Below are 24508 nucleotides of genomic sequence, written 5' to 3'. Positions count from 1 at the left end.
TCAGCTCCTTCTCCTCCTGCTTTCTGTCTTTCCCAGCATCAGGGTCTTTTCCCATGAGTTGGCTCTTTGCATCAGGTGGCCAAAGTATTGGAACTTCAGCTTCAGCATCAGTCCTTCCAATGAATATTCAGGACTGATTTCCTTTAGGATGGACTGGTTGGATCTCCTTGCAGTCCAAGGGACTCTCAACAGTCTTCTCCAACACCACAGTTCAAAAACATCAATTCTTTGGTGCTCAGCCTTCTTTATGGTCCAACTCTCACATCCACACATGAATACCGGAATAGCTTTGACTATAGGGACCTTTGTTGGCAGAATAATGTCTCTGCCTTTTAATAAACTATCTAGGTTTCTGCTGTAGGGAAGTGTTATGTGGTTCTGATCCTTTTTTAAATGTAAGAAATTAATATTTCCCCCTCCTTAGGTTTTTGTTTTGTTTTTATGAATTATTGACATCTTGCTAGGATAGGTCTGGGTGTGTGTGTGTATGTGAGAGAGAGAGAATATGAAAGCCACATATGTAAATCCGTATTAAATCCTTTCTGATACTCAGCAAATTTCTCTGGTGGAAAGTCTCAGGTCTTCAGAGATATTCTTTAATTTTTTTCTTTGGTTTTGGCTTCCTTTTCACCTGAACTAAAACCATAGTAAAAGTACCGTTGTTTAAGTGTATTTGTGTTCTAAAATACCTAGAGATATGTCATGTTTCTATTAGACAGTGATTCTCAGTGACAGTGAAATTTGATGAGAGGGAGACACAGACCTCACAAGTAGTGGTCTTCCTCTGTTCATCTCTTTTGGGGAGGGGAGTGGCATTTCACTTCTCTGTATAGGGCTCATCACTGGAGAAAGAAAATTGTTTACTTTGGGTAGGTAGTTTTATCTGAAATATGGGTACTGCAAAGTTGCACATTATTTTAGCTCTTGTTTGAAGTTAGTTGATACAAAATTGTATTAACTGCTGTGGGGTGGGAGAAGGTGACATTACATCTTGATGTATCTTTCCAGAAGAAAAAAAGATACCCTACCACTATGTAACAGTGTATACTGGATCTCCTAAACTGTTTCTGTTTATTTCTAACTTTCTGCTTTTTTCTCTTAGGAAAAATTTCTTGAGTTGGTACTCTGTATGTGCTGTGTGCTGTGCTTAGTCGCTCAGTCCTGCCCGACTCTGCTCAGTCCTACCCGACTCTGCTCAGTCCTGCCCGACTCTGCTCAGTCCTGCCCAACTCTTAGCGGCCCCATGGACTGTAGCCTGCTGGGCTCCTCTGTCCATGAATTCTCCAGGCAAGAATACTGGAGTGGGTTGCCATGCTCTCCTCCAGGGGATCTTCCCAACCCAGGAATCGAACCCAGGTCTCCCACTTTGGAGGCAGATTCTTTCTAGTCTGAGCCACGAGGAAAGCAGTATTCTGTTTGATACTCACTAATCAGGTTTCATACAGTTTACAGTCTGCTGGTTACTATCTTCATTGGGAGTTTTGTTTTGGCAATTGCATTTTTTTCCTCTAAAAATGTTCTTTTCATATTGTTCCATTTGGAGCATGGCTTCATTTCTTTTGCTGGGGGGCATGCCATGCAGTCTGTGAGATCTTAGTTCCCCTACCAGGGATCAGACCCTTGCCCCTGCAGTGGAAGTGCAGGGTCTTAACCTCCAGGGAAGTCTCTGGCTCCTTTTTTTGATAACCTGTTCTTAGTGTGGCAGTCTCTTGAATCTCATGGAGCTTTTTCCATTTTCTCCTCTTTCTGGCAATAGCTCTGTCTCCTGAGAGGCTGCTTGTCCCGAGCACATTGATGAGTTCACTCCTTTTGAATTGCTGAGTATCTTTATTTCCACTGATTGTCCCCTTTTTTGTTTTTATGTCTAAAGGGATATGTGCTTCATGTTCTGTAGTTGAGGTAGGTTCTTTAGAAATCATGTAGGCCTCTGTACAGTTTTTTATTCTACAACAGGCTCCCTTTGGTAGCCCAAAGCCTGCCGGTAGAAGCCCCCACCCAGTCAGCCTGGTGCCTCTGCCAGCGCAGTGCCCCACTCCAGTCAGCTGGCTTCCCTGCCAGCTCAGAACTGTGCCACGCACCATGGGCTCCCTACAGTCTCCAGTGACCCTGCCAGAGACCCCAGTAGATCCAAATTTGTCCTCCTGCTTCAGCCTCCAGCTCTCAGCCAGGGGCCGTTTGTGAGGCTGGTGTGTGTTTGTAGGTTGGGACTGGAAAGAGGGAGGTTGTTTTGGGACCTGCTGTGCTCTACCTGCATTGCTCCTGATGAAACCTTCCAAAGGGTAAGACCCTTCTTTGGAATCCAGGGTTGATATTCTGTGAAACCGGACCACTTATGGTTGTCTAACCTCCCCTTCCCCACCCCCTCCACCCCCACCAAGATTTTTGTCTCTACGTGAAATTCTTTCTTCTTAATCTCCGTTTCCGTCTATGGAGATTCCATGTACCATTTACTTACTTCCCTGCTTAATGCCACTTTTTTCCAGAAACTTCCCAGATTCTCTCACCACATGTGAGCACCCCTTTGTTGTATGTTCTGCTTTCTAGTCTAGTTTTCCATATTTTTGTCACCGCCTTTCTGTTTGCATTATGAGCTCCTTAAATTTAGGAACCATGTCTTGCTCGCTTTTATATGGAGAAGCATTAGAATGAAGAAGTTAGTGGAAGCCAGGTTTGAGTCCCCGTTCAGCACTGAACCATGAAGCCTTAGACAAGCTCTGTCACCCTTCTGAGTGGGTGTTCTCCTCGAGGAAATGGGCATAACAGTGGTACCTACCTCATGGTGCTGTTTTGAAGATTAAATGAGACAGCATAGCACAGTGAACGTTGAGATAAATCTTAATTTTGTTTTCTGTACCCCTTACAGCACCTAGCTCATGTAGCACCTCATCCACACAGGCCTTCAGTTAATGGTGACTAAATGAACACAGGTGAGAGTGCTTTGTGCAGAACTCACTTTTGCACTGAGTCAGTGGCAGAGCCCAGGGAAGAATCTAGGCTTCCTGAGTATCTTACACACATTCCCCCTGCACATGCTGAGTAAGTGGGTCTTCACGTGCCTCTCGTAAAGTGTCTAGAATCCAGGAGGAGGGATTTGTGTGTTTTTGTTTGTTCCTGTGTTTGTTTTTAACAATGTGTAGCTCTGCCATAAGAGAGACAGCACTCTTTATTTTGTGGGTTGGATTTTATAGTCAGTTACTTTCTTGTCTAGGTTAGTTTTAGAAAGAAAGAACCACAAATGGAAGCCCCAGAGAGAAGCAACATAGTGTTGTCGTAGAAGTAATATGGTTGCAAGTAGAGTTTTAGATGGTTGTGATTGTTACCTCCTCTGGCCCCCCTCTGCAAACACATCTATCCATGAATGTGCTAATTCTATGGGCGGTTCTGCCACTGCTCTTATTTGGTATGTTGAAGGTGGCATGTCATCTCACTCTATCAGATTCTCACCTAAGAAAGTAGGAAAGTCTCTTCCTTGATTGTGTAGCTTCGACTACACAAATGGTGTGGGATGCAGTATCTTTTTAGTGGGAGGAAGCCTCTGTAATTGGTTCTCCCAGTGATTACAAGGTACAAGGTAGAAGGGTGGTAAACACTGAGAAGAAAATGTGCCTCCTAGGAAATTCTCCTCTTTTGTAATTTGCCTCTAGGCCGGCGCTGCCACCAGTCTTGGAAACTTGCTGGATATGATGTACCAGGAGCCAGCACGATGGTCCTACACCTTCCAGACATTTTCTTTCCTGAGCCGCCTGAAAGTACAGTTGGAGCCCTTCCCTGAGAAACTCCTGGAGGTTGGGAAGGCAGTACAGATCTTTGAGAGGTCTGTGTACAGCGACAGGTAAGATCCTGAGCCTCTGCCGGCCACAGGCTCTGTGCTCAGCACTACAGGTTTTCTTTTCTTGCTCAGACCCTGTACTGCTGTTGTCATTGAATGTTATCCTTGAAAAAATTGTCTTCTTTTTAAAGACAACACTGTAGAGATTTGTTCAGACTTACAATTTCAGTTACCACACATGTCAAGAAAGGAAACTGTGTTTTTCATAAACTAAATGCATTTAATTTCTCACATTTGCACTGATTACCTTGTCTTCTTCTTTTCTGTCATAGAAGCAGGCTGGTGGCTACCTAGTATAACCGTTACATGCAGAAAGGCACGAAAGAGACACTTAAGTAGCAGTGTATGTTGTAGCAAACCAGATGAGTCAGTGACTGGCTATCACCTTGAAGAAAAAAGCAGATGGAATTAAAGTCTGTGTTCTAAAATAATAGGAGAAATACATTTATCCTTGTTTTATTCTTCAAGAAAGGATTTCTGAGCAGAAGCACATCTGAAAAATTGACTTCTGTCTTGGATTTAACCATTTTTGACTCTGTCGTGTGAGAGGATTTATTATTGGCCAGAGTCTATAAGAGATATCCAGTCTCTCATAGGGCCAGGGAAGGGCATTGTCCTATCTACCGGACGGAGGGAGGTGGGGAGTCACTTTTCACGAAGGCTAGCAGCTAGCTTGGGAATTCAGCCCCTCGATTCTAGAGGAGCTGGTCCGTCTATACTCCTGAATTCCTGGTTCTGCCACAAGACCAGGCTGAGACTTGTGTTTCAGCCATTTGAAGAAGTGAGGGTGCCTCGATCTGGACATTACTGAGGGTTTTTTATCTGAAGGCTATGAATGACCTGTGTCAGTGTGAGATGGTGGCTCAAAGCATGTTGAGCTCTGAAGCCCCTTTGAATTATCAGAATGGAAAGTTTCACTTCTGTTGTCCATTCACGTCATTTTGTTTATATGTTTTTGTCTGTGCTGGGCCTTCGCTCTGCCCAGGCTCTCTCTGCTTGCGGAGAGTGGGGCTGCTCTTCGTTGTGGTGCTCAGAGGAGCAGTGGCTTTTTTTGTTGGGGAGCATGGGCTTTAGGGCCTGCAGGCTTCAGTCGCTGCAGCTCCCCAGCTCCAGAGCACAGTCTCAGTAGTTGCGGCTCATGGGCTGAGTTGCTGTGGGGCATGTGGGATCTTCCTGGATCAGGGATTGAACCCATGTCTCCTGCAGGCAGATTCTTTACCACTGAGCCACCAGAGAAGCCCTGTCCATTCACTTCTCAAGACGCTAGATTGGTTACCTGTTTACTTCCAGATTACAGAAACTAGCCCTACTTCTTAGTCTTCCCATAAAGCCTCCTGGAGGGGGAAAAATAAGGGTATATTTGTAATGTATTCTGATTTTTTTTTAAGCATTACTTAAAAATCATTCAAGATATGTAATACAAACGCTATAGGCTAGGCACTCCTTCTCTGTGGACCCCAAGAGAGAGCCTGTTTTTATAAAAGCTAAATATGTGAATTGTAAATGGTTGAGCTCTAGATTTTTGTTTTTTCAACTGTTGGATAAACTACTATTTATTTTCCTTTCCCCTCTCCCAAGCCTTGCCTCTAGAATTAGGAAGATGAATTACATATTGCTACCTGCCTGGAAACATACTTGCCATTGGTCTTTTGATATTCTGCCCTTTAGAGAGGTACACATGTGAGAGACCCCTTAGAAATACTTTGTTTAGAAAGTACACGGACTTTAGAAGATCTGTTTAGAAGATCTCCAGACTTCTCTGGCGGTCCAGTGGTTGAGACTCTGTGCTTCTACTGTAGGGGGCGTGGGTCTGATCCTTGGTCAGGGGACTAAGATCCCTCATGCAGCGTGGCGTGGCCAAAAAAAAGGTACCCGATCTTGACATTTACATGTAAAGGGAGACAGCTGATGGTGCTGTAGGCAGCTGCAGCATCCTAGATGTTTTCTTCAGAGGGGACATTTTTGAGACAGAGAGGATAACTGATTACACACTCTAGCCCTGATGGTGATTTAGAGCCTCTCCACTCCTTTAAACATTTATTCATTTGGCTTAGCAAATGAACAGATTTGTTGAATGCCACCTGTGTTCAGGCACTGGGTCAGACCTGGGGGCTGCAGTAAGCAGAGCAGACCCAGTTCCTGCCCTCATGGTGACCTTAGTCTGACAGGGAACTCTGAGACTGCACACCTGCTCAGGTGTGTTATATGTATTCCAAAGGAGCAACATAGCCTGTTTGGGAGAGTAGATGACAAGGAGGGAGAGTCTAAATCTTTTCTGTTTGACTTGAAAGAAAACACTAGCATGTGGTTTTAGAGCAGGGACCCTGACGCCTTGGTGCTTAAGCTGGCTCTTTCCTGCAGCCCCTTCCTTCAGGCTGTAGGGGCTCTCCCCACCCTCCTCAGCATTTAGCACCGCCATGACCTCTACATCCTCTCGCCCCTTCACTGCCAGCTTTGGAGAAATAAAGAAGTGCTTATCCTCAGAAAAGGGCCAGGGCCTTTTATAAGACTAAGTAACAGATATTTACTTGCTCTTTGTAAGATCTTCATTTTCATGTTACTTATGAAAAAGCTGAAAACATTTTTCAGATACTGAATTAGAAATTCACCTCTTTTCTTTGTTGTCTTCAGCTAGGCTATAGGTAAGCCATTTCAGACTGAAAGAGTTGGCTTCTAGAGCTCCCAAATTAGTGCCTTCATAGCCTAACAATGAAGTAGTTACAGTGACAACTAAGGTGTCTTTAATAGTATCTGTCAGTCACTGTTTTAAGTGCCTTGTAAGTATTACAGTTCTCACAACTCTAAGAATTAGGTTCAACTGTTATCTATGTACAGAGGAAGAAGCAGCCTGAGAGTTTGATGACTTGCGCCTGGAGACACAGCTAGTGAATTTTGAAGCCAGGTCAGACTCAGAGATGTGACTCTTGAAACCCTTCTCTTATGCAGCACTCGCAGACTTGTGGTATATACCTCCCTGAGCCATTCATAGACAAGGCTTCCGAATTTCATTTTTCCAGAAGTAGCCAGTTGCTGAGTATTGCTTTAGAAACTGGAATTCATTGCTTGATGTAAACTGTTTTGTATCAAGATGCCTGAGGTTGGAAAGCAGAATTGCCCCTCCTGAAACAACGGTTTCTAGTAAGCTCCGACTTCCTATTTACCAGATGCTCCTTTAGTTATGGAAGTAAGCAAGGGGCAAAATGAGATTGAATTTTAGATTTAGCCTTCTCATATCTGTATTAGAAGCTCAGAGGTAGAGGAGGCTTGCTTTGGAAGAGAGTTTGTTTTCTTGGTGATACTGCAGTTAGTAGGAAATGCATTTCCTGCTCCATAGGGGACATGACTTAAATACAGTTCTGCTCTGCTTCTTGGCTAGACCGAAGGATGGCTCTGCAGCCTCAGAACCCTTGAGTCCTTAAAGTAAGTCGTGGGTGCTTTATACTAGGTTGTTTTGTTTGGGGGCTTACTTACAGTAATAATAAGGAAATCTTAAAAGTCTGAGTCTACTTGCACCATTTGCACATCTTTTGACTGGTTTCCAGGAGGGGAAATTGTTAGTGACCAATGAGACTGTCTTTCAGTGCCCTTTTTCTTCCAGTGGATTAATCCACTCAGAGATTTTGGCCTCTAAAGTTTAAATGCTATTCTCAGTATTGAGTGAAAGATGTAGGTAAAGAATTCAGACTTCTTAAAAATCAGTAAGGAACCAAAAAGGTTAAGTGGTTTGGACAGACATGGAACAAGTTGTTATTAATGTTTTTTTTGCTTCTTTCTTTTGCCTTTCATTCCATTTCCCATTCTCTTCCCCTCACCCATCCCACCTACATTTCCAACCAGGTATATCTTTGCAAAGACACTTTTTGAAAATGGGTCCCTCAGTGACATTGAATGGCATATCTATCAGGACTGGCATTATTTTCTCCTGCAGGAGTTTGCCAGCCGGCTCAGATTACATGGCTTCATCTACCTCCAGGCTGCTCCCCAGGTAAGACAGAATTTAAAGCCTTGAACATTAGGACCGTATGAAACTTAAGAGGTGACGTTCTCTGAGCCTCTGATTTTCCAGTTGGAGAAAGTTGGTTATGGGTATTACCTGGAGCATGGAGAGCAGTGGGTGAGCACCCTCCCATTCTAGCACAAGGACCCAGTTCCCATAGGCTTCCTGCAGCAGGGGGCTGAAGGGTTCCTCTTGATGTAGCGACTGCCTAGAGAGGATTGGGCTTTATCACTGGGATCCACAGTTTCGACCCTCTGACCAGCGAACCTGTAGCCAGTTGCCTCAGCTTTTCCTTCCCTCTAACTGGGCCATCAGAGTCCATTGTGGTCTTGGTGGTTTCCTGACTAGCATGTCAGGAGGACGAAGAGGCTTTCCTCACCTCATCCTGATGCTTTCCTAATTCATTGTCTGCTTTTCTGAACCTTAAGGATGCCACTGGTAAGGCACGATAGACTGTGGGAGTTGCCTCCCATGACCTCCGACCTGGACCATGGGGCCAGCCCAGCACACAGTAGGGTGGTGGTGTGGAGTCTCTGGAGACGGCAGGGGTCCTTGGCTCTGCCAACTGCGGGCAGGCCCTGGAAGCCCTTCCCTGGAGGGGTCCTTGTCTGTCCAGTCCAGTGTCGCAGACACATGATCTCGAAGGGCTCCTCTGGAGTGGGAGTCAAGCTGGGGGGTCTTTTTGAGGGCTGTGTTGCTCTCACCTTTTTAGACAGATATCTGACATACAGTCAAATGCCAGGTATAGCACATAGTCTCAGGAGGGAGCATTCTCTTCAGGCTGGAGGCCAGGCTTTTAGGTTTATGACCAAGTCTTGTGGAAGGAAGAAGCCTGAGAGCAGGCTGGCCAGGGTCAGAAAATGGGTGGGAGAGCCCCCATGACACAGACCCCTGGGAGCCAGAGGGGAGAGGACCGGATGGGAGGGCCTGGCCTCAGCAGGGGCGGCAGCAGGCGAGGGCCCTGGGTGTGAAGGGGACCAGGCATCGGGGCTCTTTATGTTGGGAGCTTCTGAAGATTGTGAGGAAATAAAGAGAGTCCACGGAAGTAAATAGGATCTCAGGTTTAAGTGAAACTCAACTGGAGATGCAGTGAAGCCAGAGGGCTGAGAACCTTCTGTGAAAAGAGCAAAGCTGAAGGTGGCAGCCTCGCATGTTTATCACTTCTTGAAGTAGTTGTCATTTCCTGGGGCAGGAATAGAAGAGACCAGTTATGAAGGTGACTGGACTGTAGGGGCAGGCATTGGTGCCAGTGTTTAGGGGAAAAGGAGAGCCGTGTCAAAAGGATGGTTTGAGGTGGCCGAATGTAGGGTTCAGGGTGAGAGGAAAGTCCTGGTCCCCAGGAAGGCTCATGGCCTGAGCCAAGGGTGAGTTAAGAGCATTGTGGACTTGAACTGAGTGAAGACTGTGGTTGGATTTGAAGAGGTGACAGGTTTCCAGTAGGCGTTCATGGGATGGAGAGTTGAAAGCAGCTGTAGGTTGAAGGGCTAAGCATTAAGAGAAGAATTGAAAGTACTGACCTCTAACCTTTTCCTGGTTCCTGACCTAACCTGCTGGGACACCGGGACCCAGCAAGGAAGAAAGAAAGTCTTCCTCATGTCTTTGTGTATTTGGAATGACTTTGTGAGATGGGACAATGATGATAACAGTGGTGGTGGTGATTGTAATTATTATGGTGTGGCTGATAACATCTTTTTGGAGAGACGAATTGAGGTATTTCAGCTGGGGTAGAATAAGGATTGAAGGATTAAGGATTACTGCAACTTGATGGTAGAAAAAAATTACTTATTTTGGGATTGGATGGGGATTTTGGTGCTATTTTGATGGCACCAGAACTGAGAATGTTGATATCCTTCCCCTGAAGTCACTCCTGATTTCTGCTGTGAGACCCAGAGGAACTGTGAGAGAGCAGAACAGAAGTGAAACATCTCTATGTAGAAAGTGGTGTGAGCGCCCAGTCCCCAGTGCAGAGTCCCGGCAGATGTTGGCTTAGAGCTCATGTGATGGGCTTGAGTAGGGCATTTTGCTCCTTCCTACCTACTCTTCACTAACCTGTAAAAAGCAAGCTAGCCAACAGTAAAAAAAAAAGAAATCAGAAGAGAAATGGCTGGGCCTCAGTGCCCCAAAGAATCAGCAAGAGAGAGTGCAGCTGGCCAGTGTGCCTCCAAGAGCCAGGCCATGTCTGCAACCTGGACAGCGAGTGCTGCAAAGACCTGGGACTAGTGGCACCTGGGTGTGGGGCTTAGGAAGTGCAGTGGTCAGACCCACTAGCAGTCCCTGTCCAGTTGCTGCCTCTGACTTCAGGCAGTCCAAACAGCAGCTCTTCCAGGAGGGTGGGGTGGAGTGAAGCAGGCGGCTGCCGTTTCCAGCCGCACTGTCTTTCCTGCTCACATTCAGCGTGTCCTCCCCATGAGGACCGAGGTAAAGAGGAACCAGACTAAAGCACTGTTTACGCAAGGTTGTTGTTTTTTTTAAAGAAACTTGTAACCATATCAGTACAGCAAGAATTACACCAAATGTTCAAAATAGAAGTTTACCTAGGCTTCTGGGTGGGGGAAGAAAACTTTGCTCTCTTAAGTAAATTAATAGTGCACAGGGAAATGTTAGCCTATTTTAACAGGAGAGACTTTAGCATCAGGTTTGCCTGCCAGCAATGAATGAATAATTATAGCTTTTATAAAAAGAATTGCTCTGCCCTAGTGTATAATTGAAAACATAACGTCACATTTTGAAAAATACGCATTTTCATTAATTCTGATAATATTTTTCTCTCAGGAAAATTAGGTAGCTTTGCTATGTTAAGAAATCCTGAAGCTACCTTGCTGGCAGGAATGTGAATTGGTCAGCCTCTAAGGAGGCAGTCTGGCAGTATATACTAGCAGGGTACATAGTTTTGCCCTATTAATCATGCTTCTTGGAATTTACTCCATAAATATGCTCCCACATAGGCAAAATGGCTCATGTGCAGGGCAGCTTTGTTTACAATAGCAAATTATTATAAACAACCCACGTAGTCATCAGTAGAGGCCAGTTAAATATATTATGCTCCATCGATGCACTGAAAAACTCTGAAGCCATGAAAAAGAACTGGAAGGTACTATACTGACATATAACAATCTTCAAAATATATTCTTAAGAAAAATAAGAACTAAGTGTGTAATAGGAGACCTTTTATATATTTTTTTAAGTGGAGGTAAGACTATATGTGTAAAATCTTTCTGAAAGTAGACAACAGTCACTAACATCTGTCATCAGTGGGGTGGAGCACTGGGTCGTGGTTAGTCAGGGCCGTAAAGCTGTGTGATGGGGAGGCAAGGGAACGGCGAAGAGGTCTGGAAGCAGTCAGCAATGAGGAAACGATGTAGGGACAGAATGACAGAAGGAGAAAGAGAAGGTTCAGAGGGAAGGAAGGTAGAGAAAAAGATGAAAGTAGGAGGTCCACAGAGATAAGCTGGGTCAGAAATGAAAACTTTCAATGAGTATGTGCAAGAAATATGTATTGACCACCTCCCCTGCCAGGCCCTGTGCTCAGCCCTGAACCAGACAGATTCTGGCCTGCTTTCAGAGTGGTGCTGAGTAAGCTGGTGCCAGCGATGAAGGGGGAGCCCCTGCCTCTTCCAGGAAGCTCTTCTGACTGCCCCAGCCCAGTTGCTGTCTTCCTTATCTGACTTCTGTACTTAAGATCCTAACCTCACAGTAGGGCACCTGATTTGCTGTTTTGCATATGTTGTTTTACTTGTTATCTAATTAAATTATAGACTCCCTAGGACAAGGACTTCATCTAACTTTAGAACAGTTCTTGATTCAAGGGAAAGAGATGAGAAGGGATAAGTGCTAAAAGTATTAGCATGTTAGACTGTTAACCTGTGTTAATCAATTTGAAAAGTTGGGCAGAAGATCATAAATGGAATTTGTTTATATGGTTTTCTTTCCCTAGAGAAAAGATGGTACAAGAGGGAAACAGTGAAGATTGCACCTTTGGGAATCTTATACATTATATTTGGGGATAAAAGTTTACATTTGGGAATAAAACTCAACTATTTGAAGGAGAGAAGTCCTAAATCAGTGAGTTAATCTACGTGTTCTTCCCAGGACAGATGACACTGAATAATGAAGTGTTTGCCATGCATAGAGAGGAAGGAAGGCAATTCAGCAAAGCAGACATTCGGAGCAAAAGTTTTGAGATGCAAAAGAGCTTGGTCTGTACTGCAGACAAGAGGTCACATCCAGCTTCAGGGGAGGAAGGAGCTAAGAATGTCAAGAGTGGAGAGTTAGGAGGGGTGGCCAGACTCTGGGAATGGCCCTGTGTGACCAGTAAAGGAGGTGACATTCCCTGAGCCATTGTGCTTCAGATTTTCTGATCAGATGAAGACAGACTGGAATTATGCACGCTCTGGAAGGACTGAGGGACAAAGTGAGTCTCAAGCCTCACTTTTTTATTTTTTGAACTGTGACCTATGCAGAATTTGCATTCTACGCCAGAGTGAATGTGTGATATGACATGACTTCAAATTACTTACCCTTTTGTAAATATGATGTCACTCATACTTCCTTGCACCTGGGACTAAAGGCGATAAGCACCCTGTGAGGTACTTTAAGCAAGGAGAGTCAGCCCTCCGGGTCCAGACATGGAACCCCCTGATGTGGAGAGCCCACTGCCATTTCATACACATAAGGGGCTCTAGCAGCGTTGGAATTTCGTACCCACAGAGGGTCCTGGAACCAACCCCCCTGAAACCCCCACTGCACATGCTGAGGGACAGCTGTATATTGCAGTAATCTGGAAGGGTGGAGTGAGCAGGACAAGTAGGAGAAAAGACAGCATTTGCCTGGAACTGATGGGCTCCCTTCTGTGAGTCTTCACAGTGACCCATGGGGTTGATGAGAGGAAGTAGAAGCCCACAAATCTTACGCCCCTGGTGCCTGGCGAAGATGGGAATTTAATCCTGGACTTTCTGACATTAAGGCCTGTGCTCTTTCCATACACTTCACTGCCTCCAGGAGGCAGAGAGTCAGAAGGCTCTTGCTCCATGGTCCAGGTGAGAAATGCTGGGGACCTGACCAGGGCAGGGGTGAGAGAGGGGCAAGGAGAGAACCAGCTGGAGAGAGATGAAAGAGAACTCAGTGACTTCCTGGATGTGGCAGGGAGGAGGGAAAAAATAATAATCCCAGGTTCCTCGGGTAGATGATGTTTGCCATTAACCTGTGATTCAGTAAGAAGACAGGCAGCAGAAGGAATGTCATAGCACTAGCGCCCGGGATAGACGCAGCAAGGAGGCCTGAGAGCCCCAGCTTCTGTGACAGCCGAGATAGCCCAGCAGCTCAGCAGAGCCCGGGGACTGTCTTTCAGGTTTGTCTAAAGAGACTACACCGGAGGGGCAGGCAAGAGGAGAAAGAAGTTGAGTTGGCCTATCTGGAGCAGCTTCATGGTCAACACGAAGCCTGGCTTGTCCACAAAACAACCCCGTAAGTGGAGAAGAGGGCGCCAGTGGACAGAGGCCTGCCTTCCTGCAGCCAGTCATTAAAATACAGGCAGCTGAACACGCAGCCCCTTAAGCAGGTTCAGAATGTCCCGGAAGTGGTTAGAATTGTCAAGCATTATCCCCAGCAGAAATTTAATACTGGATATAACCTATATATTCCAAGAAACTTTTTTCATTAGATTGTTTCCCAGTTTTTTTTATTTTTCGATATGCCCCTAGACTGAACTTGGTGATTGATGATGATGAAGTAGTTGGCTCAGGGTAAAGGGCTGAAAAATTGTCAGTGTGTACTAAGTTAACATTCCTGGTTTCAGCCTTTCCTCCCTTCAGGCTTGTTGTGCTGTCCATTTAAATTGTTTGGGGCTCCGACCTTCAGTATCAGTCTTCAGACTAAAGAGAAATTTCAGTCTCATCTTTCCAGCCAACTTTATTGAATTCCTTTTTTAAACTGTTTACGTGAAATTTCCCTGAGAAGCCCTGTGACCTTAGAGCTGTTCTGAATTATTAAGACTGGTGAGTATGTGAAGCTTACCGTCTTTTTTCTGCTCCCTAAATACTCGTGCTTCTTACAGGCTCCACTCTGAGGCTCTGCTGAACATTCCAGTGCTCGTGTTGGATGTCAATGATGACTTTTCGGAAGAAGTAACCATACAAGAAGAGCTCATGAGGAGGGTGGGGAAGACCTTAACGCCTGCTTTTCTTTCTTTACACTTCTATGACTTCAGAACTTCACTCTGGGTCCTATGCATTGTGCCTCAAATAGCATTTCACACTCCAAAGCCTGTGGGGCCTTGGATAAGTTATTAATATAATCTCTATTCTCTAAAGTATTTGGGGCTAATAATTGTTAAATACTTGCCTTGTAAGATGTGCTTTCCAGCTGACTTCCTCGTCTGAGGTATTCTAGAACTAGGGAAATGAGACTTCTGGATTCACTCCAGCTCTGCCACTTGATACCCTGGGCAGGTCACATTTCCTTTCCATACCTGTGTTCTCTTCCTCACAAAACACTCGGAGGCTTGGCTACACATGCGTTATGGATGGGCTAGTGTATAGTCTCCTGAAAATGTGAAATTTAACTTTTCGTTTTTCTCTTTCCCACAGGTAAACACCTTTGTAAAGAATCTATAACCAGGACTGGGATGTTCTAGCTGGGATCTGGGCTCTCTGACTTTCTAAAGCCAGAGACTACCAAAGCACCCACGCTTCTGTCCCCTGCCCCCACCTGCTTTTACCCCTAGAGTGCTCTGACACGCGGGGGGTTAAGCTTCTGTTAGCTGTAGGCCTAGCCCTAGTCTTCTTTTGTATCTCACGGACTTCTTAAATAAAGTCTATGCTCTTGTGGGTTTTGTTAATCTAGTTGTTTGTTTATTTCATCTTGTATCTACTGCTCTGAGCTCCCCTCTAGACTAGCCATTTTCACTTGAGAAGAGTCCTTGCTTGCTTTTAAATCCTTCACCTGTCAGACTTCCCTGTGTGTTCACTGGTTCCTTCTGACATGCCAGGGCAGGGACTACTTCAGAACCCTGACCAAGCTCTGCCTTAGGCATGAAGAAGGGGAATAAAATGACTCAGGAGTGGATGGATGTGAAGTGAGAGCCCTCAGAGCTAGGAAATGGAGCTCAAACTCCAGGAAGGTTCTCTGTGTCTCCCCATCCAGCACTCTTGGTGTGGGTGGTGGGGTGGGTACTTAGACCTTTGTCCCAAAGCTGAAGAACCTGGATGAAAGAAAAGGAGGGAAGGAGGGAGAGAATAAATCACAAGCTTAGAAGTTCAGCATATGACATTTAGGGCTTGGTCGTCCTGGCACTCTGGCCTCCTCCAAACACCTACCAAGTAAGTTTCAGGTTAACTTCACGGAGTGAATTTGTCTGTGCTGGAAAGAGAGAAAATTTTGTGTGTGTGCTGCAGTTCAAGCTTCAAGGACAGTTTACTGTAAAGAGAAAAATACATGACTGTCTAGAATTGAAGTGCTTCATTGAAAGAAGCCTGCAGATCCACGATTCATCAGGATTGGGATTCTTGCACTGAGCCCTTAATAGCTGCACAGGCCCACGAGAAGATGAATGAGCTTGGGACCCAGAGTGTCCCAGAAGACACAAACCTGCGTTTCCCCTGATACTTGGGAAAACAAATGTGAGACTGGTTTCTAATAGATGTGTGATGTTTTGAAATAGCACAGCATTTCTTTATGCTACTTAAAAAATTTTTTTAACAGCTTTATTGAGGTAATTCACATTACCATACAATTTACCCATTTAAAGTGTTCAATTCTGGAGTTTTTAGTGTAGTCATAGAGTTGTACAGCCATCACCACAGTCAATTCCAGAATGTTTTCATCACCTCAAAAAGAAATGCCATGCCAATTGGAGTCACCCTCTATCCCCCACTTTCCCACAATCCCTACCCACCTATACCCTACTCTGGGCAACCAGCAGTCTACTTTCTGTTTCTACTGATTGGCCTATTCTGGACATTTCATGTAAACAGAGTCACATAATATGTGGCCTTTTGTGACTGGCTTCTTTCATTTTCAAGGTTTTTAAGATTCATTCCTTTTTATGGCTAAGTATTTTGTAAATATACATTTATTTATCCATTTATCCATTGATGGACATGAGGGTTCCACATTTTGACTATTAGGAATAACACTGCTATGAAAATTCATCTACAGGTTTTTGTGTGGACATATGTTATAATTTCCCTCGGGTATATACTGAGGAATGGAATTACTGGGTCAGATGACAACTCCACGTTTCACTTTTTGAGGAATTGCTAAACTTCCGAAATTCCGTGTTATGTTCCCTCCAGCAGTGTGTGAGTGTTCCACTTTCTTCACGTCATCGCCATCTGTCATTTTGATTATAACAATCCTAATAGGAGTGACGCTGTATCTCACTGCAGTGGGGTCTTGATTTACATTGCACTAACAGCTAATGATGTTGAATGTAACTCTCATGTACTTATTGGTCATTTGTATATCTTTGGGAAAAACCGTCTATTCAAATCCATTTTTTCAATTGTGTTTTGTGGCTTTTTATTGTTGAGTTGTAAGAGTATATATTCCGGATACAAATCCTTATTACATAGATAATTTATTCATATTTTCTCCCACTCTGTGGGTTATATTTTCATTTTGATAGTGTCCTTTGAAGCATGAATGTTTTTAATCTTTATGAAGTCAAATTTATTTTTATCAACTTATTTTGGCACCATGTCTAAGAAAGTTTTGAATAACCCAGCGTCACAAATATCTGCCATGTTTTCTTCTAAGAGTTGTGTAGTTTTAGCTCTTACATTAGGTCTGTGATCCATTTTGAGTTAATTTTTGTGTAGAGTTTAAGGAAGGGATTCAACATCATTCTTTTGCATGCGTATATCCAGTTATTCCAACACTATTTGTAGAAAACATGACTTTTCTCCCATTGAATTGTTATGGCCAAAAAACAAAATAGTCTTGGCACCATCTTGGAAATCTGTCCCACTTGTTTGTGTGTTTATTTGCCGCTTCGGGCTTTGGACAAGACCAGGGATGAATACAGGATATTAGGTGTGTTTGGAAAGTCAATGGTTTTGGTATTTGAGCTCTGAGGGTCTCAAATGTTTCATTCCTATTTAAGTTTCCAGGAGCCGCTAATGTAGAAATCACCTGTAAACCCGGAGTAAGAGCACTAGGTCCCCACCCTTCATTCATTTATTCTGTCATCAACAAATATTTGAGTATCTCCCATATGCTAGAGACCAGGAAGGTAAGGCAGACCTCATCCTCACCTCACAGAAACTGTCAGCTAATGGAGAGGGTGACAGTCACGGACCAAGTGGTGCAGACGTAGTGACTGTTTCAAAAGATGTGCAGGTGCACTGTGGCGGCCAGAGCAGAAGGAGCCACATAGTCCGGGACAGCCCCCTACAAAAGCGACAGCTGCCCTGAAGAACGAAGTGTCCAGGCAGAGAAAAACGTCCTGTGCCAAGGCTTTCGTGTGAGAACAAGGCATTAGGCCCACACTGACAAAACTTGAGGTTAATGAGATTATTATTTAAGAATGCCTTCCTCTCTACACACTTGAAGTCTGAAAATCTGCAAATACAGTGTTTCTTTCCATTTGTAAACATTGCCTTTAGAATGTAAATATTCTCTGAAATAATCAAAGCTGTCAACAGTCTCACCGGAAACAATTTGTCATTTTCCAGATTGGTAGCTGAGCTGGTCTGGTGAGAGTATATATTTTAATTAGGAGTAGTTTGGAACTTTAAGAATGTGGGTAGGGGTAGGTCTAGGTGAAGTGTTTAAATATGGAGATTAGGTCTTCACTGGCAGGCCAGACTGGGTGGGCTGTTCTCAGTCTTGGATTAGACAGGCCCCCAGAATCAAGTAACTGGGATTAACACATAAAACACATAACACAGCTACATTTCTTTCTGGCTTCAGTTCAGTTGAGTCACTTAGTTGCATCTGACTCTTTGCAACCCCATGGACTGCAGCATGCCAGGCTTCCTTGTCCATCACCAACTCCCAGAGCTTACTCAAACTCGTCCAATGAGTTGGTGATGCAATCCAACCATCTCATCCTCTGTCATCCCCTTCTCCTCCTGCCTTCAATCTTTTGCAGCATCAGGGTCTTCTCAAATGAGTCAGCTCTTTACATCAGGTAGCCAAAATATTGGGGCTTCAGCTTCAACATCAGTCCTTCCAGTGAATATTCAGGACTGAGTTCCTTTAGGATGGACCAGCTGGATCTCCTTGCAGTCCAAGGGACTCTCAAGAGTCTTCTCCAACATCACAGTTCAAAAGCATCAATTCTTCAGCACTCAGCTTTCTTTGTAGTCCAACTCACGTCTATACATGACTACTGGAAAGACCATAGCCTTGACTAGATGGACCTTTGTTGGCAAAGTAATGTCTTTGCTTTTGAATGTGCTGTCTAGGTTGGTCATAACTTTCCTTCCAACGAATAAGTGTCTTTTTATTTCATGCCTGCGTCACCATCTGCAGTGATTTTGCAGCCCAAAAAAATAAAGTCAGCCACTGTTTCCTCTGTTTCCCCAGCTATTTGCCATGAAGTGATGGAACCAGATGCCATGATTTTAGTTTTTTGAACGTTGAGCTTTAGGCCAACTTTTTCACTCTCCTCTTTCACTTTCATCAAGAGGCTCTTTAGTTCTTCACTTTCTGCCATAAGGGTGGTGTCATCTATATATCTGAGGTTATTGATATTTCTCCCAGCAATCTTGATTCCAGCTTGTGCTTCTTCCAGCCCAGCGTTTCTCATGATGTATTCTGCATATAAGTTAAATAAGCAGGGTGACAATATACAGCCTTGACATACTCCTTTTCCTATTTGGAACCAGTCTGTTTTTCCATGTCCAGTTCTACCTGTTGCTTCCTGACCTGCATACAGATTTCTCAAGAGGCAGGTCAGGTGGTCTGGTATTCCCATATCTTTCAGAATTTTCCAGAGTTTATTGTGAGCCATACAGTCAAAGGCTTTGGCATAGTCAATAAAGCAGAAATAGATGTTTTTCTGGAACTCTTGCTTTTTCCATGATCCAGCAGATGTTGGCAATTTGACCTCTGTTTCTTCTACCTTTTTTAAAACCAGCTTGAACATTTGGAAATTCACAGTTCACGTATTGTTGAAGCCTGGCTTGGAGAATTTTGAGCATTACTTTACTAGCATGTGAGATGAGTGCAATTGTGTGGTAAGTTTGAGCATTCTTTGGCATTGCCTTTCTTTGGGATTGGAATGAAAACTGATCTCTTCCAGTCCTGTGGCCACTGCTGAGTTTTCCAAATTTGCTGGCATATTGAGTGCAGCACTTCCCATCTTTTAGGATTTGAAATAGCTCAACTGGAATTCCATCACCTCCACTATCTTTGTTCATAGTGATGCTTCCTAAGGCCACCTTGACTTCACATTTCAGGATGTCTGGCTCTAGGTGAGTGATAACACCATCGTGATTATCTGGGTCGTGAAGATCTTTTTTGTACAGTTCTTCTGGGTATTCTTGCCACATCTTCTTAATATCTTCTACTTCTGTTAGGTCCATACCATTTCTGTCCTTTATTGTGCCCATTTTTGCATGAAATGTTCCCTTGAAGAGATCTTAAAGATCTTGAAGAGATCTCTAGTCTTTTCTATTCTATTGTTTTCTTCTATTTCTTTGCACTGATCATTACCATGTGGTAAAACCTGCTCTTCTGGAACCAGAATAATTACCTTAATGGGTTTATAATGCGGATTGAGGTTGTGAAAATTCTCAAACTCTCAGGCTTTTAACATGAGGGAGAAGGTGATAGTTTCAGGTGAAAATTGTTTGTTATATACAAATACAAGAATCACTGGGAATATGAAGCAAGAAATAACATATACTTGGAGAGACTACTACTTAATCTTCAGCTGTCCCTGTAAAGAGTAGGCAGTTTCAGTCTCTGGACCACTTTCTCCTTGAAACTTTCCTTTGTTGGTCTCTTCTGGCTTTTCCAGTGCTTGTATCGCCCTTTCTGTCTCTGACTGCCTCGCCTTTCTTTTTCTAGTCTGAAATGCTGGTGCTGCCCCAGGCACCCTTGGCTCATCCCTTATCTCTGCTCACTCTTCTGGGTGATCTTGCATTGGTTTCTATTGCTGCCATACCAAATTACCACCAAGGTGATTTAAAGCAGTACAGATTATTATCTCACAGTTCTGAAGGTCAGAACTCTTACATGGGTCTCACTGGGTTCAAGTCAAATTGTCTACATGGCTGCATTCCTTTCTGGAGGTTCTAGAGGCGAACTTGTTCCCTTACCTTTTTTGGCCTTCTAGAGGCTGCCCACATCCCTTGGCTTGTGGCCCCTTCCTCTTCAAAGCCAGCAGCGCTGCATCTCTGACTCTCCCACCATCTCATCTCTTTCTGACCACAACCAAGAAAGGTTCTTTGCTTTTAAGGGCCCACTAGAGTACACTGGGCTCATCTGGATAGTCCAGAATACTCTGCCAACTCAAGTTCTTTAGCCTTCCCTACATCTTCAGAGTCCTTTTTGCTAGTGAGGTAAGATTCGCAAGTGCCAGGAATTACGGTCTGTACGTTGAGGGGTGGGGCATCATTCTGCCTTAGACCTCAAACACTGTCATGGTGCACACTACTAACATGGGGTGAGGACTCTTTAAAAACTTGGAAATGTTATGGAAAACGTGGATCATTTACAATAGAATAGTATAGAGAATTCCTGTATCCCAGTTGCTCATGACATAATCAATCAGCCTAAGATCACTGGGAACAGACCTGTATTTTGGCAAAATCAGATTTATTAACTCACTCAAACGAAGGAACCCACATACCAGGGAAACTATGGGGTGTCTCACCAAGCAGACACAGAGTTAACAGGATTTAGGGTAAGGATAGAATTTAGGTAAAATTTAAAAGAAGCCATGTTTTGACAGACTCAAAGCAAAGCAGGAGTCAACATCTGGTCTGAACTGCACACTAGAGCCAGGTTCATTTCCTTAGGAAGTGCAAAGTTAAGCTAAACATGAAATGTGTTCAGAAGCCCCTTATCATGAGGCTCTGAGCCTGGGTTGCAAATCAAGACTGCTTCCCTATGTCAAAGTGACTTAGATCCTCCTGGCAACAGAAGGGTGTTTCATTTTTACTGATAAAATTTCAAACAGCGAAGTTTCTGATCCATCATTTTAGAGAACAAGGTTTCCCAGTGAATCAGAAAGCAGTAGTCACACAAAGGAGGGGGTGGTTATGACACTTTAGCTGTAGCGTGCCCTTGGGGGGAATATTGTTTCATGGTAACTTTGTATCTAGCCTTGCAGATGTCTGTCCTCCCAGCCTGATGAATGGCAGGGCAGCTTTTTTTCCCTTAGTATGAGCTAATTTTTACTTTTTCACCCACTTCAGTTATCTACTAATAGCCAATTCTGTTTCACTTATAGCCTACCCACCTGGTTTTGACACATGGTTTTGAAGCAAATTCCAGGCAGGAAGAGGACTTCTAAAGCTACAGCTATATCGACCTCTGGATATCATAACCTGGACATCCATCATGCTCAGTGTGTATGAGATAGCATCTCATCCCCACCCACGCGCTACACCCACCTGCAACCTGAGCTAACAAAACCCACTTCTCCTGCGCCTCCATTCACCTAGTTGACTCACCAGACTCTCTGGAGTCGTCTTGGCCTCTTCCAGCTACCATCATGCCCTGCTTTTTCACCAGAGTCTACCTGTTCATCCGAAACAGTGCAGGTCTTCTCTGCACCCCGGTCGGTTTCCCTAGTTGCAGGTGTAGTGGGTATCGCGGCTGACTCATCCATTCTGCCTGCTCTGTCATGGCGCTTACATGGCTCCTTCTCTGCATGGGCATGCCAGGAGTGGCTGGAATGCCCACTCCCTGCCCAGACCCTGCCCTTCACTGCTGCCAGTAATCATCTCTTGCCCAAGATACCTCAACTAAAGTGTGTGTGTGCACGCTCAGTCGCTCAGTCATATCTGACCTATTGCGATCCCGCTGGACTGCAGCCCACCAGGCTCCTCTGTCCATGGGATTTCCCAGGCTAGAATACTGGAGTGGGTTGCCATTTCCTCCTCCAGGGAATTTTCCCAACCCAGGGATCAAACCCGGGTCTCCTGTGTCTCTTGTATTGGCAGGCGGATTCTTTACCACTGAGCCACCTGGGAAGCCCTCCCCTCAACTAAACCATGTGTTAAAGAAGCAGCTTCCAGTTGGGTCTCGGGCCCTGCCCCCACACAGCTCTTCCTGTGCAGAAGTATTCCAGCTGCCATGTTTTCATAACCTCATTTCCCACCACTCATTCCATACAAGACTAACGTAGGTTCCACAATATGACCTGTGTTTCCCACATAATGCAATTCTCTCTCTCTCCTTCTCGCTTTTTCCTCACTCTTTTTTTACTGGAAGACCTACTAATTTGCCAGTCCCAAGTTCTCTTCCTCCTCTCTCTGTGAGGCTCTTCCCTCACCTCTCAACACAAGTAACCAGCCTTTGTACCTTAGGCCCTCTGCTTATTAAACTATGTCAGACTATGTATCAGACCTGAATAAAGTTCTCTCTCCTTCCTGGGCTTCGCCATTCTTGACGCAAACCATCTTAGTCACTTAGCACAGAGCCTGACAGTTACCTGTTTATTGATATTTAGTGAGTGACTAATAGAGACTTGCTCAATAAATGAATGCTGTGGTTGGAATCATGATCTGCTCTTTCATAAGTCATTGGGTTTGTGAGCTCCATATCACAATCATCAATGTATGAACTGCTTTGCAAATGTTAAGCACTTTGAGGATATGCAAGAAAATTATGGGCTCAGCCCTCACCTTCCTGTTGTCAAGGGAGCCAATTGATAACTGAATGCCTATTGTGTGCCAGGCCCCCTACTGAACACTTTGTAAATGTTAATCAATCCTCTAAATAATCTTATGAAGGAAGTTTAATATACCAGTTATTATCAGTGAGGAAACTGAAGCTCAGAGTTCAGTAACTCACACATGAGTTGAGTTACTGAATAAGTGGTGGAGTCAAGACTTAAATCCTGGGCCATCCTGATCCTAGAGCCAGTTCTCTTTCCACAACATCAAACTGAATTGTAAGGGAGACAAGTCTAGACTTTCAGAAAAGAAGGCAAACACTCATTTCTTTGGCTACCTGTCTGGGTTACCAGCCAACTTTGGGTGCCTAGGCAGGAAGACCTTCTAGCTTGCCTCACTGCTAGGCGAAGGCTCCCAGATGTCTTTCTCTCTCTTTTTTTTTTTTAGTTTTCCAACCAGGGATTGAACCTGGACCCTCAGCAGTGAAAGCATGGTGTCCTAACTACTGGACTTCCAGAGAATTCCCAAGGAAGGAGTTTTCTTTTTTTTGGCTCCCAAGTGTATCCTAAATATATATTTGGCCCCTGGACCCTGAAGAGGCACAGAGATGCTTCCAGTGGCCCAGGTTTCCTCTTCCTGGCAACTGCACTTTCAAGGTGGTGAGCCCCTTCAGATGCTGGGCAGTGGGATGTATTTAGACGTTCAAAGGTTCTAGAATGCCTTCCTATCTCACTTACTGGACCATTGCTGTCAGATGGTTCTCCTAAAATGCCTTTAATAATGTTAATATTCTCCTTTAAAAAGGTTGGTGTCTAAATATAGAATGGTATCCTGGAGAGGACTGTGGAAGAGAAAAGAAAATTTTAGTGGAAAAACTAGTGAAATCCGAATTAAGTCTGGAGTTTGAATAATAGTAATGCACCAATGTCAGCTTCTGAGTTTTAACAAATGTGCCATACACTATAAGATGTTAGCACTAGGGAAAACTGGGTAAGGGATATATGGAAATTCTCTATGGAGTTTCTGAAACTTCTCTGTAAATCCAAGGAAAAGTTCATTTTTCAAAAATGTTGGTGCTCCTTACAAGATGATGACCAGGTTCCTTTACTGGGATTTTGAGGTCCTCCAACCTCATCTTCTGCCTCTATGAAAGAACTCTCTGTGCCAGCTCAATGGTTTTACTCACTGTCCTCTGAACAAAGCCACGCTCTCCTGGTCCCCACGTTTGCCATAGCCCAGCCCTCTGCTGGACTGATGGCAGCCGAAGACTCCATCATGGTCCTAAACTGCAATGAGGAGCAGGTTACTGTGAACCTGATGAAGCCCTCCTCAGACAAGAAAGAAATGCTAAGTGACTGTCGTTTGGGATGTTATCACTATGTACAGCTGTGACTCGTTTGGGATGTTATCACTATGTACAGCTGTGACTCTGAACTTGTTGCAACATCCTCTCCTGTCTAATTTGGAGCCCTGTTGCCAGGCAGTTGTGTCAGATGGCTTGCAACTGGGGACCCCAGGGAATGTTACCTGGTATTAGGGACCACTGCAGCTGACAGATGGTTTCTGGGAGATATGAGGAAAGCAGGTAGGAAGAAACTGTGTCACCTTGGGCAAGTCATGACACCTTAGGCTTCCTGCATTGAAAACAAAGATCATCTTCAAGGTCCTAACAGTCTTATGCTTAAAATATTTGCCCTGTGAATGAAGAAGTTGCATGGAATGGAGGGAAGGCTTGGGTTCCAGTGTCACACAAGCCTGGGGTCTAACCCTGGCTGGGCCACAAGGTAGCAGTGCAACTCAGACACTTTCTTAACCTCTCGGAGCTTCTTTTCTTACCTCTGAAAGTGAGACTCTGCACCTACTTTGCAGAGACGTTCCAAAGATCAGAAA

The 24508-nt window shown here is 44.4% G+C and overlaps 1 protein-coding gene across 4 annotated transcripts in view; it reads left to right on the top strand.

Annotated features, from left to right (window-relative positions):
- The window catches only part of DGUOK (deoxyguanosine kinase), a 33564-nt gene extending 18919 nt beyond the window's left edge, over positions 1–14645 (top strand). For 2 of the 4 annotated variants that reach the window (XM_052649021.1, XM_052649022.1), the window contains exons 3-7: positions 3645–3832; positions 7667–7814; positions 13174–13289; positions 13879–13978; positions 14411–14645. In XM_052649021.1, the coding sequence (XP_052504981.1) occupies positions 3645–3832; positions 7667–7814; positions 13174–13289; positions 13879–13978; positions 14411–14437 (579 nt within the window). In that variant the 3' untranslated portion in view covers positions 14438–14645. The other 2 variants (XM_052649023.1, XM_052649020.1) reach the window with 2 other exon arrangements.
- Positions 14646–24508: the final 9863 nt, after the last annotated feature.

This window comes from Budorcas taxicolor, chromosome 11 (assembly GCF_023091745.1).
Source record: "Budorcas taxicolor isolate Tak-1 chromosome 11, Takin1.1, whole genome shotgun sequence".
NCBI lineage: Eukaryota > Metazoa > Chordata > Mammalia > Artiodactyla > Bovidae > Budorcas > Budorcas taxicolor.
Note: the sequence above shows the minus strand (reverse complement) of the source record. Positions and strands in the feature narration are given on the sequence as shown.